Source organism: Gorilla gorilla, chromosome 15, assembly GCF_029281585.2.
Source record: "Gorilla gorilla gorilla isolate KB3781 chromosome 15, NHGRI_mGorGor1-v2.1_pri, whole genome shotgun sequence".
NCBI lineage: Eukaryota > Metazoa > Chordata > Mammalia > Primates > Hominidae > Gorilla > Gorilla gorilla.
This window is the reverse complement of record NC_073239.2, coordinates 17,310,249-17,323,403: the sequence shown is the minus strand read 5'-3', so window position 1 is coordinate 17,323,403 and position 13,155 is coordinate 17,310,249. Positions and strand designations below refer to the sequence as shown.

At 36.0% G+C, this 13,155-nt stretch overlaps 1 protein-coding gene across 26 annotated transcripts in view; it reads left to right on the top strand.

Moving 5' to 3' along the window:
• Positions 1-13,155, top strand: part of MIA2 (MIA SH3 domain ER export factor 2) — a 117,485-nt gene that overhangs the window by 60,239 nt on the left and 44,091 nt on the right. For all 26 annotated transcript variants that reach the window (XM_019010070.4, XM_019010068.4, XM_055361976.2 and 23 more), the window contains 5 exons: positions 764-868; positions 5,500-5,622; positions 7,879-7,999; positions 9,225-9,271; positions 10,036-10,126. In XM_019010070.4, the coding sequence (XP_018865615.4) occupies positions 764-868; positions 5,500-5,622; positions 7,879-7,999; positions 9,225-9,271; positions 10,036-10,126 (487 nt within the window). The remainder of the gene's footprint in view (positions 1-763; positions 869-5,499; positions 5,623-7,878; positions 8,000-9,224; positions 9,272-10,035; positions 10,127-13,155) is intronic.

The window sequence follows — 13,155 nt, the reverse complement described above, 5'->3', positions numbered from 1 at the left end:
TTGGGATATAGGGGATCCCAGATATGTATTTTTCTTTTTTTTTAACAATACCTAAATGAATTAGCATGGCTGTTTTGCCCAGGCTGGAGTATAGCAGCACGATCTTGGCTCACTGCAACCTCCACCTCCTGGGTTCAAGCAGTTCTCCTGCCTTAGCCTCCTGAATAGCTGGGATTACAGGCATGTGCCACCACACCCGGCTGAGTTTTGTATTTTTAGTAGCGGTGGGGTTTCACAATGATGGCCAGGCTGATCTTGAACTCCTGAGCTCAAGTGATCGGCCCACCTCGGCCTCCCAAAGTGCTGGGATTACAGGCATGAGCCACCACACCCAGCTTGTATTCTTTTTGTTTTACGTGAAGTGCTTCAGAAAAGTTCATCTTTTCAATGGACAAGTGTTTATTGAGCTATTACTGTATATTGAGGACTGGTTGCTTGACACTTAACATTAATAGACAAAAAAGTCCCCAGGAAGTTTAAATTTTAGTAGGGGAGGCAGAATAAATAGTTATCAAAATTTGCTGCACGGTACATAGAAAGTTACAAGAGGTTTGTCCAAGGTCACATCGTAGCAAGTTAGTGGGAAAGGCAGGACTAGACCTGGATTCTAGACAAGCCTTTTTTCTGCTACACCATGCTGCCTCTGCTGTTAATATTGGCATGGTTTTGTCTTTGTTTAATTCTGTGTTCTAGGGAGTATGTGTAAAGATGAGCTATATATTAAATTAATTGTTACAAACTTGACATTTTTTGTTTCACTTAGGCCAAAATGACCTTCAAGATATTTCAAATGAATGAAGAACGACTGAAGATAGCAATAAAAGATGCTTTGAATGAAAATTCTCAACTTCAGGAAAGCCAGAAACAGGTTTGTGCTCCGTAGGGACTCTTCAACTTGTGAATACGTGATTATAGATGTTCCTGTCATCCTCATGACTGACCCATGCTAGGGACAAGTATAGGCTTTTCCTTGAGAGCATGAGAGCAGGACAGTCTCCCGTACATATTTCAGTGTCTGTCTCTTTTGTATAGTATACAAAAGTGTATACTTTTGGCACCCTCTACCCCAGGGCAGGGAAAGTAAGCCAGGGCATTTAGCATTTTGGTAATCATAGCCAACTTCTTAAAGCCAGGCCGAAGGGGTACAGAGAATATGAGTGAGGATTATTGAAGTTATAGATCTGGGGTCTAAAGATAGAAGCAATTCTGGTGGCAGATCACATAAGGATGTGACATTTGCCCTCTCTCCCCCACATACATAGATACTCCCACGTATATTTCTTCTTCTCCTTTGCCAATGTAATTGTAACTTTTCAGTGGGAAAATTTTTCAGTGATTAAATTATTATAATTATCCAAATATTACTCACACCAGAGCCACATGGTTTGTTCTTTTTTTTTTTTATTTTTTAGACAGAGTCTCACTCTGTTGCCAGGCTGGAGTGCAGTGGCGTGATCTCGGCTCACTGCGACCTCTGCCTCCCAGGTTCAAGCAGTTTTTCTGCCTCAGCCTCCCGAGTAGCTGGGACTACAGGCGCACGCCTCCATGCCCAGCTAATTTTTGTATTTTTAGTAGAGATAGGGTTTCACCATATTGGCCAGGATGGTCTCAATCTCTTGACCTCGTGATCCGCCTGCCTTGGCCTCCTAAAGTGTTGGGATTACAGGCGTGAGCCACTGCACCTGGCCTCATGGTTTGTTATTACATATTCTGTCTTATTCAATATTTTCCTTAGGGTTAATAATTGTTTTGTTTCTTGTATACTTATCTGGTTCATCTGTATGCTGTCTTCTAGAGATACAGATATCTTATTCATGCCTTCAAATGCTTTGTTTAATCTGTTAATTGCATTTTTTTTTTCTTGAAGCAGTTTTTTCTTTGGCCTCTCTTGGTTTCATAAGAACTTATTCTGTAGGTGTGTGTTCTGTTCTGTGTCCTAAGATTTCACTTCACCCCCATCCTAAAGATTCCTCTTGTCTTTCTCCTGTGTTAGATCTTTTATTTCCCATATCTGAGCCCTTTTGCGGTTAATTTTGGTTAACTTTCTGAGGAAGAGGTATAGGAGATAATTTTTTTAGAACTTACATGCCTGGAAATGTCTTGTTTCTCATACTTGTTGATATTTTGGTTGAATATATTCTGGGTTGGCATTTTTTTTTTCCTCAAAATTTTGACACTGTCACTCCATTGTCTTGACTTTCCAATATTGCTTTTAAAAAGTCGGAAGCTATTCAGATAATTGGACATTTTTGGAAATCTGCTTTTTTCCTCCTGGAAGCTTTTAATATCTTTTTATTGTTTCCCCTTCTCTGAAATTACAGATCATTACACATCTCTTGACCTCGTGATCCACCCGCCTCGGCCTCCGAAAGTGCTGGGATTACAGGTGTGAGCCACCGCGCCTGGGCACGGGCGGGGTTTTCTTTTCTTTTCTTTTTGTTGTTTTTTTTTTTGTTTTTGAGATGGAGTCTTGCCTTGTTGATCAGGCTGGAGTTCAATGGCCTGATCTTGGCTCACTGCAACCTCCACCTCCCGCGTTCAAGTGATTCTCCTGCCTCAGCCTCCCGAGTAGCTGGGATTATAGGTGTCTGCCACCACGCCCGGCTAATTTTTTGTATTTTTAATAGAGACGGAGTTTCACCGTGTTGGCCAGGCTGGTCTTGAACTCCTGACCTGAGGTGATCCACTCACCTCGGCCTCCCAAAGTGCTGAGATTACAAGCGCGAGCCACCACGCCCGGCTATTGGTGGGCTTTTCTATAGGATATATATTTTTTTTGTGACAGAGTCTCACTTTGTCACCCAGTCTGGAGTTCAGGGCGCTATCTCAGCTCACTATAACCTCTGCTGCCCGGGTTTCAGTGATTCTCCTGCCTCAGCCTCACGAGTAGCTGGGATTGCAGGCATGTACCACCATCTGGCTAATTTTTATGTTTTTAGTAGAGATGGGGTTTCATCATGTTGGCCAGGTTGGTCTTGAACTCTTGACCTCAAGTGATCTGCTTGCCTCGGCCTCCCAAAGTGCGGGGATTACACGCATGAGCCACCACGCCTGGCCAGGTTAGGGTGTTTCTAATTGGAGGATTCTCAGTTGTTGGTATCTGAAGAGCATTTCCACAGGGATGAGTCCTCCACATTTCCCATTTGGGAGGTGTAAGCCTGTTTGCCAACAGTCTTGCAACTTAGGTAAAGAGTGCTGGTGTCTGACTGTTCAGTAGTCAGTTTCCTCTTAATACTTTTATGTTTTCAGTATGTTACTTCCACCTTCACCTGGATAGATGTCCCAGAGTCTCAGGTTCCACCTCTCCAAAGAATGACCCTGTAGGGTTTTGCGTGTGTGTGTGTGTGTGTGTTTGTGTGTGTGAAAGAGACGGAGATAGAGAATGAATGAGAGAGAATGAGAATAAGAATGTGTATATATTTATGTCATGGGAGGCTTTCCAGCTGCTTTTTATACAGACTTTTGCCAGTCCTCCTTTTTTCCAGTCCTGCTTATACCCCTGGTATTTGTGCCTTCAAATCATGAGACTTTCTAGGGTATATCGAATCAGCCTACTTTTGAGTGTTCCTACCTTCAGGCTTAGATTTAAGTTCTCTCTAGTTGGTTGAGTCTTTTTATCACACTTCCATTTCTTTCCATTTTCTACTTCTACAATTATTTTTTGTCTCATCTCCTATTCTCTTTTTTCCTTGTAGGTTTATGCCTTTGAAAAAAAAATCTGTTTTCTGCCATTTTAATAGATTTGAGTAGAAGGTGGTGGTAAACCCTGTGTTAAATTTGCCATGTTATGATCAAAAGTGGCCTTTTCCACCTTGGAAAATATTTCACCTAGATCAGTCTTACTCTTTACAACTGTTTTCATCTAACTCCCTTGTAGTAATCCAAATTCTTGAAACAAACTGTATTCACTGATGCCATGTTCTAATGCACTCCTTCTCTAATGTTTTAATACTGTATACTGTGTACTTAAGTCTCTTTACTAACTCATGAGAGATGACCTAATCACCAAATGTGAATTTTTTCTTGGATTCTCATTTGTTTTTACCTGTATCATCTGATTCTGTTATATATATATATATATATATATATATAAAAGGATTAGTTTTTCATGTGTTCGGAAATACGCTAATGAAGCCTTAGTTTTGCGGAGAAATCCAATAATTACTGTTTGATAGAACAGAGTTTTTTTTTTTTTTTTTTTTTTTTGTGAGCAACATGGCTGTTTATTTCATCTGGGTGCAGGCGGGCTGAGTCCGAAAAGAGTCAGCCAGAACAGAGTTTTAAAGACTAAATAAATTTAGACTTTTTCATATATATGAGCCATTTCTTTTGTGAATTGCCTGCTCAGTCTTCTTTTTTCTTTGCCTATTTTTTCTTATTGACATCTAAGAGCTCTTTGCTTGCTAAGGTTATTAACCTTTTGCTACATATATTATGAGAATTCCTTTCTTGGTGGGGTGCAGTGGGTCACACCTGTAATCTCAGTGATTTGGAAGGTCCAGGTGGGAGGATCACTTGAGGCCAGGAGTTCAAGATCAGTCTGGGTGACATAGTAAGACCTTGACTCTACAAAAAATAAAAATAAAAAAATTAGCAGAGTATGTGACATGTGCTTGTAGTCTAGTTGCTTGGGAGGGTGAGGTGAGAGAATATCTTGAGCCCAGTAGTTTGAGATTGTGGTCCAGCTTGGATGACAGAATGAGACCCTCCCTGCCTCTAAAAAAAAAAAAGAAAAAAAAAAGGAAATAATTCCTTTCTAGTTATTTATCTTTAAATGTCATTTGTGTTATATTTGATTTGTGAAGCTTTTAAGCTTTATGTAGTCAAGTCTACCTTTTATAATGATCTTTACTTTTTGTCATGTTCAGAAAGGCTTTCCTTTCCTGTAAAAGTATATATAGTAGAATACTGTTGTGCAGAATCTGATCTGTTCTAGATTAATGGTATTTCTTTTTTTTTTTTTTGGAGACGGAGTCTTGCTCTGTTGCCAGGCTGGAGTGCAGTGGTGCAATCTCGGCTCACTGCAACCTCTGCCTCCTGGGTTCAAGCGATTCTCCTGCCTCAACTTCCCGAGTAGCTGGGACTACAGGCGCGTGCCACCATGCCCAGCTAATTTTTGTGTTTTAGTAGAGACGAGGTTTCACCATGTTGGCCAGGATGGTGGTATTTCTAAAGGTTAGTTATTTTAAGTACAAAATTGCACAATGATTTAAAAAATAAATTTTAATGCAAGTAAGGTATGGTATTTTATATGGGATATAAGGAATGGTAAGAAATGATCAAATCTAAGAGTATATCTCAGGAAACCTTTATTTGATATAAATATATGATATAAACTAGTTGAAGAATGTGTGTGTTATTTTACACTACCCCATTTTGAAAGTTCTTTGAAAATAGGAGCCATGTTTTTCTTTTTTAAGTAGCTACATAATGCCTTCTTGGTATCTTTTAATGATTCACTTGTGTGATGAGTTGCATTTTTAAAATTTTCATTTTCAGCTTTTGCAAGAAGCTGAAGTATGGAAAGAACAAGTGAGTGAACTTAATAAACAGAAAGTAACATTTGAAGACTCCAAAGTACATGCAGAACAAGTTCTAAATGATAAAGAAAGTCACATCAAGGTAAATGGCTCTACTGGTTTTAGTGATAAAGTTGGCTAGAATTTTACACTAACTCTGAAATTTGAAAGCTAGTTTTTAGCAACTTTTATTTTCACAACATATTTTCATAACATATTTGGCCAGATTTTCAAATGTTTCTTGAAGACTTACAGATTTGTCATATGTACATACACATACACACACACGTACTTATATGAATATTCTGTGTGTCCTTTTTTCTTCTCTGTATTTTAGCCTAGGTATTTAATAAAGAAATAAAAATAATGGTTTCTACCATTTCTCTTCAGGATGCTATCTGCTCCTGTTAGGAGGTTGGAAGAGTTTGAGAAATTGGACGTATAGTTATATATATTAATTGAATATCTTTAATTTAACTGGTGTATGTACTTTAATGGAGAGGAATACTTTTAAAAAATAAATTTAATTGAAACTTGACTCCAGTCGTAAGAATAAAAGGATTTTTTGATTTTTTTCTTTTCCTACTCATTTAAAAAAATCTTAATGCTAATAAATACAGATACTCTAGTGTATCAAATAATGATATGTAAAACTAACGTTCTATAATTTACACAGTGATGTGGATCTTGTTATATTGAAAGTGATGTTCTCACTCATAGGTGGGAGTTGAACAATGAGGACACTTGGACACAGGAAGGGGAACATCACACACCGGGACCTGTTGTGGGGTGGGGGCAGGGGGGAGGCATAGCATTAGGAGATATACCTAATGTAAATGACTAGTTAATGGGTACAGCACACCAACATGGCACATGTATACATATGTAACAAACCTGCGCATTGTGCACGTGTATCCTAGAACTTAAAATATAATAAAAAGTATAAAGAAAGTGATACATTTGTGCCAGTTATGTTGCTTCTAAGAATATTTTCAAAATTCCAGCTTTCTGAGTTTTATTCAGAATTTGGCATATATATATATACACACACACATATATATACACACATATATATACATATATATACACACATATATACATATATATACATATACACATATATACATATATATACATATATATACACATATATACACATATACATATATACACACATATATACATATATATATACATATATACACATATATACATATATACATATATATACACACATATATACATATATACATATATATATACACACATATATACACACACACACACACACACACACATACATACGAGATGGACTTTCAATCTTGTCACCTAGGCTGGAGTGCAATGGCACCATCTCGGCTCATTGCAACCTCTGCCTCGTGGGTTCAAGTGATTCTGCTGCCTCAGCCTCCTGAGTAGCTGGGACTACAGGCATGTGCCACTATGCCTGGCTAATTTTTTTTGTATTTTTAGTAAAGACGGGGTTTCACCATTTTGGCCAGGCTAGTCTTGGAACTCCTGACCTCAGGTGATCCGCCCACCTTAGCCTCCCAAAGTGTTGGGATTACAGGCATGAGCCACCGCATCTGGCTGTGGCATATTGTTTTATTTATTTTTTCTAAACTTCCTGTACTAAAGGCTTTGGGATTCTTTTAAAGATAACAAGAATGGGATGCTAACCTCAAGCTCTGCTCAAAGGTATAGGCCGTGTTATTTGTGCCTGGAACTCTGAAGAGAGGGAGGAGATCGAAGGGTGAAAATTGTAGATCAGTGCATTATTTTTAGGTGGGTCCCTCCAGAGGAATACATGACACGTCATTTGATTATCTGTAGTGTTAGAAAATATTTCTTTATTCAGCAAAATTCAAAAAGTACTTTTGGAAAACCTCTAATGTTCCATTCAAATTCTCTTTTATAAATGTCTTTATCTCAGCTAATTGTTTCCTTGAATAAATCAACTAAAAATCTACGATCTTTTTATACATTATGTATCTCACTGCAGATGTGTTTGGTGTCACACAGAATTTACTCTCATGTTAATTAGGGCACTGTTATTTGTGGCATGTGAGAAATGTCATATACAAAAATATTTTGCTACTTTTTAGTTGCATAATATTAATATGTACTATATTTGATTTGGGAATAACTAGTTTTGGTTTTTACTTGCAGAGTTTAATAGTCAATAAATGTTACCATTTCTCAAGACTTTACAATATCTTAATAAGAGGTGGAAAATAAGAGCTCTTGTGTTGTTATTTATGTGGACTGATTTTTAAACTATAACTGTACATTCACAAGTTGTAAAGCTGTTAGCATAAGGCATTACCCTCTCTATTTTTCCCCTTTGTTCAATGTCAAGACTCTGACTGAACGCTTGTTAAAGATGAAAGATTGGGCTGCTATGCTTGGAGAAGACATAACGGATGATGATAACTTGGAATTAGAAATGAACAGTGAATCGGAAAATGGTGCTTACTTAGGTATTAAGTCATGACTCATCTCCTTTTGCTAAAATGGTGACTAGCTCTTCTATTTCCTTTTCGTTCCCTGTGTGCACCATGTTCTTTATATGCTTTTACTTTGGCACATTCTGTCTGTCTGCGACACACTGTCCTTTCTCACCATCCCTTATAGTTTTTAGCTTCAGCTGGAGCACTGCCTTTTCAGTAAGTCTTTCTCCAGCTGCTCAGACACACTTACAGCCTCCTCCCTTTTTTTTGTGTATTATACATATCTTTATTATAGCCATTTTCAAAATTACATCATAATCATTTCAATGCCTGTTTTTCCCTGTACTGTAAGCTAATCAAATGGATGAATGACTAGTTTGAAAAACAAGTGTTCTGTAAATACTTCAGGATACTTCTTTTGCTTTTGTCAGAGGTTCAGATGGTTACAGTACTTTTAATGTTAGCCATTCAAATTATTATTGCCATTGACGGTTGTGCTCTGAAGTTGGCAAAAGTGGCCAAATTTAGTTTCACTATAGCCCCTTAATGTATTCTCACACCAATTCCTTTGACCTAAAAAAAACCTTTTTATTTTGAAATATGGCATCATAGGAAGTTCTAAAACTAGTACAGAGGTCCCATGTACCCCTCTCTCATTTTACCCCAGTGGCAGTTCTTCAGACTTTTATGTCATTTTTCTGTTCTCTTACCTAGCCCCCTGCATAATTAACAAATTTATTATGGAGGAAAAAGTGTGATTAAAAATTTTTTTCGTGACAACATTAATATGTTGGAAAAAATTACATCCCTAAAATAAGTATATAAAGTTCTGTTTGTACTTTTTCATTTCTACTTTATTATATATAAAATAATCCTTTCTCTGAGAAAACTCATGCTTGTTTAATGTTATTTTAACTTGGGTTATAATTTTACTCATATTTTGAATGCTGTAAGAATCCAAGAATAGTTAATGATTGTGGTCTATATTTAGATGAATATCGAATCCTTCTTATAACTCTGTTCTTGGAGTTAGAGCTGAAGAACCTTGTTAAATGGTATGACACTTCAGTGCTTTTATTGTTTAGCTTCCTGGGAGCAGGTCCAAGGCCATTCTGCTTTATACCAAATTCTTTATTGTAGCAAGAAGAGGGATTATAAGTTTCTGGTTTAGTGAACTGATAAAATCATTTTGATGTCTATTGTCGTATTGTACTATTTTCCCAAATCATTGTTGTGCTTTTGGTTTTCACTGCAGATAATCCTCCAAAAGGAGCTTTGAAGAAACTGATTCATGCTGCTAAGGTTTGTGCTATTAGATACTTAAAAAGAATAAGGAGGAAGAAAAAGAACGTGGATTACTCATGTCCCAGTAAATGTTTAAAAAGTCCATTTTATTGTTCCCATATAAATATATTTACAAATTATCAGAATTTTCATCAATTGCTTTTTCCTTTCAATTATTAGCTTTAGAAATTCATATAATTTTTGGAATTTATCAAAATAAAAAATTCCAAGTTCTGTACTCATTTTTCAGATAAGACTATATTTAAAATGTTTCCTGTATTTTATCTTGTAGTTCCCTCAGTGCATTCTTTTTCTTCTAGTCTCAGTATTTTCTTACCCCTTCTGCCCTATATCCTATTTTAAGTAAATACTAGATTCCTTTTTTTCTGGTTTATTCCTTCTCTTTTCCACCCTAGTAGTGTGGTATCCTCATTTTTGCTGATCTATGTGAAGTCTTGGTAATGTAGTTTGAAGGCTGCTTTAATAAAAACTTTTGTTGAAAGTAAATAGAATGAAAATAGTCACTTTCTTAAGCAGCCAGTGAAAAGCATTCACTACTTTTCCCTATCCCTTGTTCTGAGACTTACAAGCATTGACGACTTTGCTGGTTTTTTTAAGACGGAAGCTGCATTATTGGTTTCTGTATTCCAGGTGATAATTTCATCAAAACGATAAAATCGCTTAAAAAGTGTTAGGGGTGTCATAGTGAGGTTTTACGGTCTTTTTTTTTTTTTTTGTATAACTGATTAATGTTACTTTTTTCCTTCTTCCCTTCTTTAAAGTTAAATGCTTCTTTAAAAACCTTAGAAGGAGAAAGAAACCAAATTTATATTCAGTTATCTGAAGTTGATAAAACAAAGGAAGAGCTTACAGGTTGGTCATTGACATACATACTTTTAATGTTTTTCTAAGTAAGTACATCTCTTTGCAGAGAATGGTAAAAATTAATTGAATTAACTTTGGGAAGATCCAATTTTATTTTTTTTTAACTTTTGTTCTTGTTGGGTATTTGTGAAACATTAGTCCTGGTTTTTGTTGTCGTTGTTGCTAAAGGCATATCGATTTCCTCTGTATTTATGTGAAGTTAAAATAAGGAAATTTTTTAAAAAACATGTAAAACCGTATTTATCTTCGAATTACAGTGTTATGTGTTTGAATGGTTTTAGATGTTAAAAAGTAGCAAATTGAAACTTAATGTTTAAAGTCTTTGTTAATTGAAAAATTGATCTTCAATAGTGGTACTATTTGCAGTATGATTCGTTCCTTTAATGTACATACGTAGTATATTAGTACATACGAGAGTGATGTTAGACCTGTAGAAATGAAGGTTTTGTTTTAATTGAAAACATTTATGTTTATTTTGCTGATAGTGTTTGTATTTTCAAAAAGTAAACAAGTTCTGTCAATATGTTTGAAAATTTTTAAAGTTGAGAGATAAATAGCATCTCATTTTGTAAAAATAAAAAATATAAAGATTTACCATATGCGTTTGCATCAGAAAAGACTGGAAGGACATACTCAAATGTCAACAATGATTATCTCTGAATATGGGATTATGGGCAGATTTTTATATTTTTACTTATCTGTATTTTCAAAAACTTCTACAGTAAGTGAACTGCATTTATAATACTGTTTTAAAAGATTGAACCACCAAAGATAGAGGTTATTAAAAAATTATATCCCTACTCACATGATTATAGTAATTGGATTATTTTTGGATTTCAAGAAACATTAGTATTAGTTTAAGAGAATGTTGCTATATGTAAAGCATTGTACTAAAAACCATGGGAGATATACAGAAGGAAAAGATAGCTTACCTTCATGGAAGCTGTATTTCAAAAAATGTGTGTAGAAAGTGCCAGAGTGGCAAGGAAATTTGCTCACCAGTTATCCCACTCCTTAATACAGTTTCCTGGCAAATCTTTGTTTCTTTCTTAGACTAATACTTGGAGACCTATGTCTGCTTGTACTCTTCTTTCAAATCTAACTTTGTTTTTTTAATGGATCATGAAAGATAAATTTCTGTAATTGATGTTTTATTCATAGCATGAAGATTTTCCTGTAAACTGTTTCTTCCTTTTCTGGTAATCATTTACAGTGGTCTTTATGTTACAATTTGAAACACAGTAGAAGTACAAAAATATGGCCAGGCGCGGTGGCTCACGCCTATAATCCCAGCACTTTGGGAGGCCAACGTGGGTGGATCACTTGAGCTGGGGAGTTCAAGACCACCTTGGTCAACATGGTGAAACCCTGTCTCTACTAAAAATACAAAAATTAGTCGGGCGTGGTGGCACATGCCTGTAATCCCAGCTGCTTGGGAGGCTGAGGCACGAGAATCGCTTGAACCTGGGAAGTGGAGGTTGCAGTGAGCCAAGGTTGCACCACTGCACTCCAGCCTAGGCAACCAAGCGAGACTTTGTCTCGAAAAAAAAAAAAAAAAAAAAGTACATAAATATATTAAATAATTAAGTGTTGGGTTGTAGTTTTCTTGTTTGTTTTACAATAGGGATGATTAAATTTTAATAGAGATAATACCCAATGTTAATTTCTTTACGTGATTGTTCTTGGCAGTGGCTTAAAGCCTAGGTCAATGAATTTTTTTTTTCTGATGTAGATTAAAAAATTTCTGTGGAAAGATAGTTACGTACAATTTCCTATACATTTAATCATTTAATGTTTAGGTATTTATGTAAACTGTTCTTTTGGTTTGTATGTTTAATGGGTTATATTAGTCCGTTCTCACATTGCTGTAAAGAACTACCTGAAACTGAGAAGTTTGTAAAGAAAAGAGGTTTAACTGGCTCATGGTTTTGCAGGCTGTACAGGCTTCTGCTTCTGGGGAGGTGTCAGGAAATTTACAGTCATGGTGGAAGGTGAAGGGGAAGCTAGCACGTCTTACATGGTGGGAGCAGGAGGAAGAGAGTGAAGGGGGAGGTGTTACACACTTCAAAACAACCAGATCTCATGAGAACTCTATCATCTAGGGGGAGACAGCACTAGGAGGATGGTGATAAACCATTAGAAACCACCCCCTTGGTCCAATCACCTCCCATCTGGCCCCACCTCTAACATTGGGAATTACAATTCAACATGAAAGTTGGATGGGGACACAAAGCCAAACCATATCATGAGGGTTTTAGAATAATTAAATACCATTACATGTAATTACTGAAATTTTCATGCTTGTTAATACTGTTTCCAAAACTTCCCTCTTTAGGCAAAGTGAGTTTTGTCTTTTAAGATTTGTGGTGGTGATTCATATACACGTTACAGGAGATGATGCTTTCCTTCATCTTAGAGGAGTTGAGGTTATTATCTTGGTACCTTAATGTTAGAGATGTTCAGAGTTGGTACTTCAATTTTAGAGGAGCTCAGAGTTGAGGTAATTATGTTAGAAGAGAAACAAGGTTTTTTAAAAAATTGATGCATAAATTATAAAGCATTCATAATTATTTAGAATGATTCATTTTTATTTTATAGATTTTTTAAAAGATGGCTTAGCGGTTGAAACAATGCTTAAAGTTGGTATTTTTCTCTCTGGTCTTGATCTGTTTTAAACTAGGAGTATGTTTGGGCATTTGTTATGAGAAGATCTAGATTTCTGGCTTGACTTATATGTCAAAATTTTAGCTTAAAAGGGAGGGCTAGGTAGAATTTAACTATTATTAAGAGAGAAAGTTTTTACTAGATAAAAACAGGCATTATTCATCACCTGGAAATAGTTTTACAGGGAATGTTGAACTACAATATCTCCCTTTAAAACTCTTATCTCCAAAACCTTCCTGAGAACTTTAGTGGCGTTTAGCTCTAAAATTGAAAATTAGATGCTAGAATTAGAATGTTGAAGGTGTTGGGAATCCTATAAATAATAACAAAAGTTAAAAGAATTTTTTTTTTTT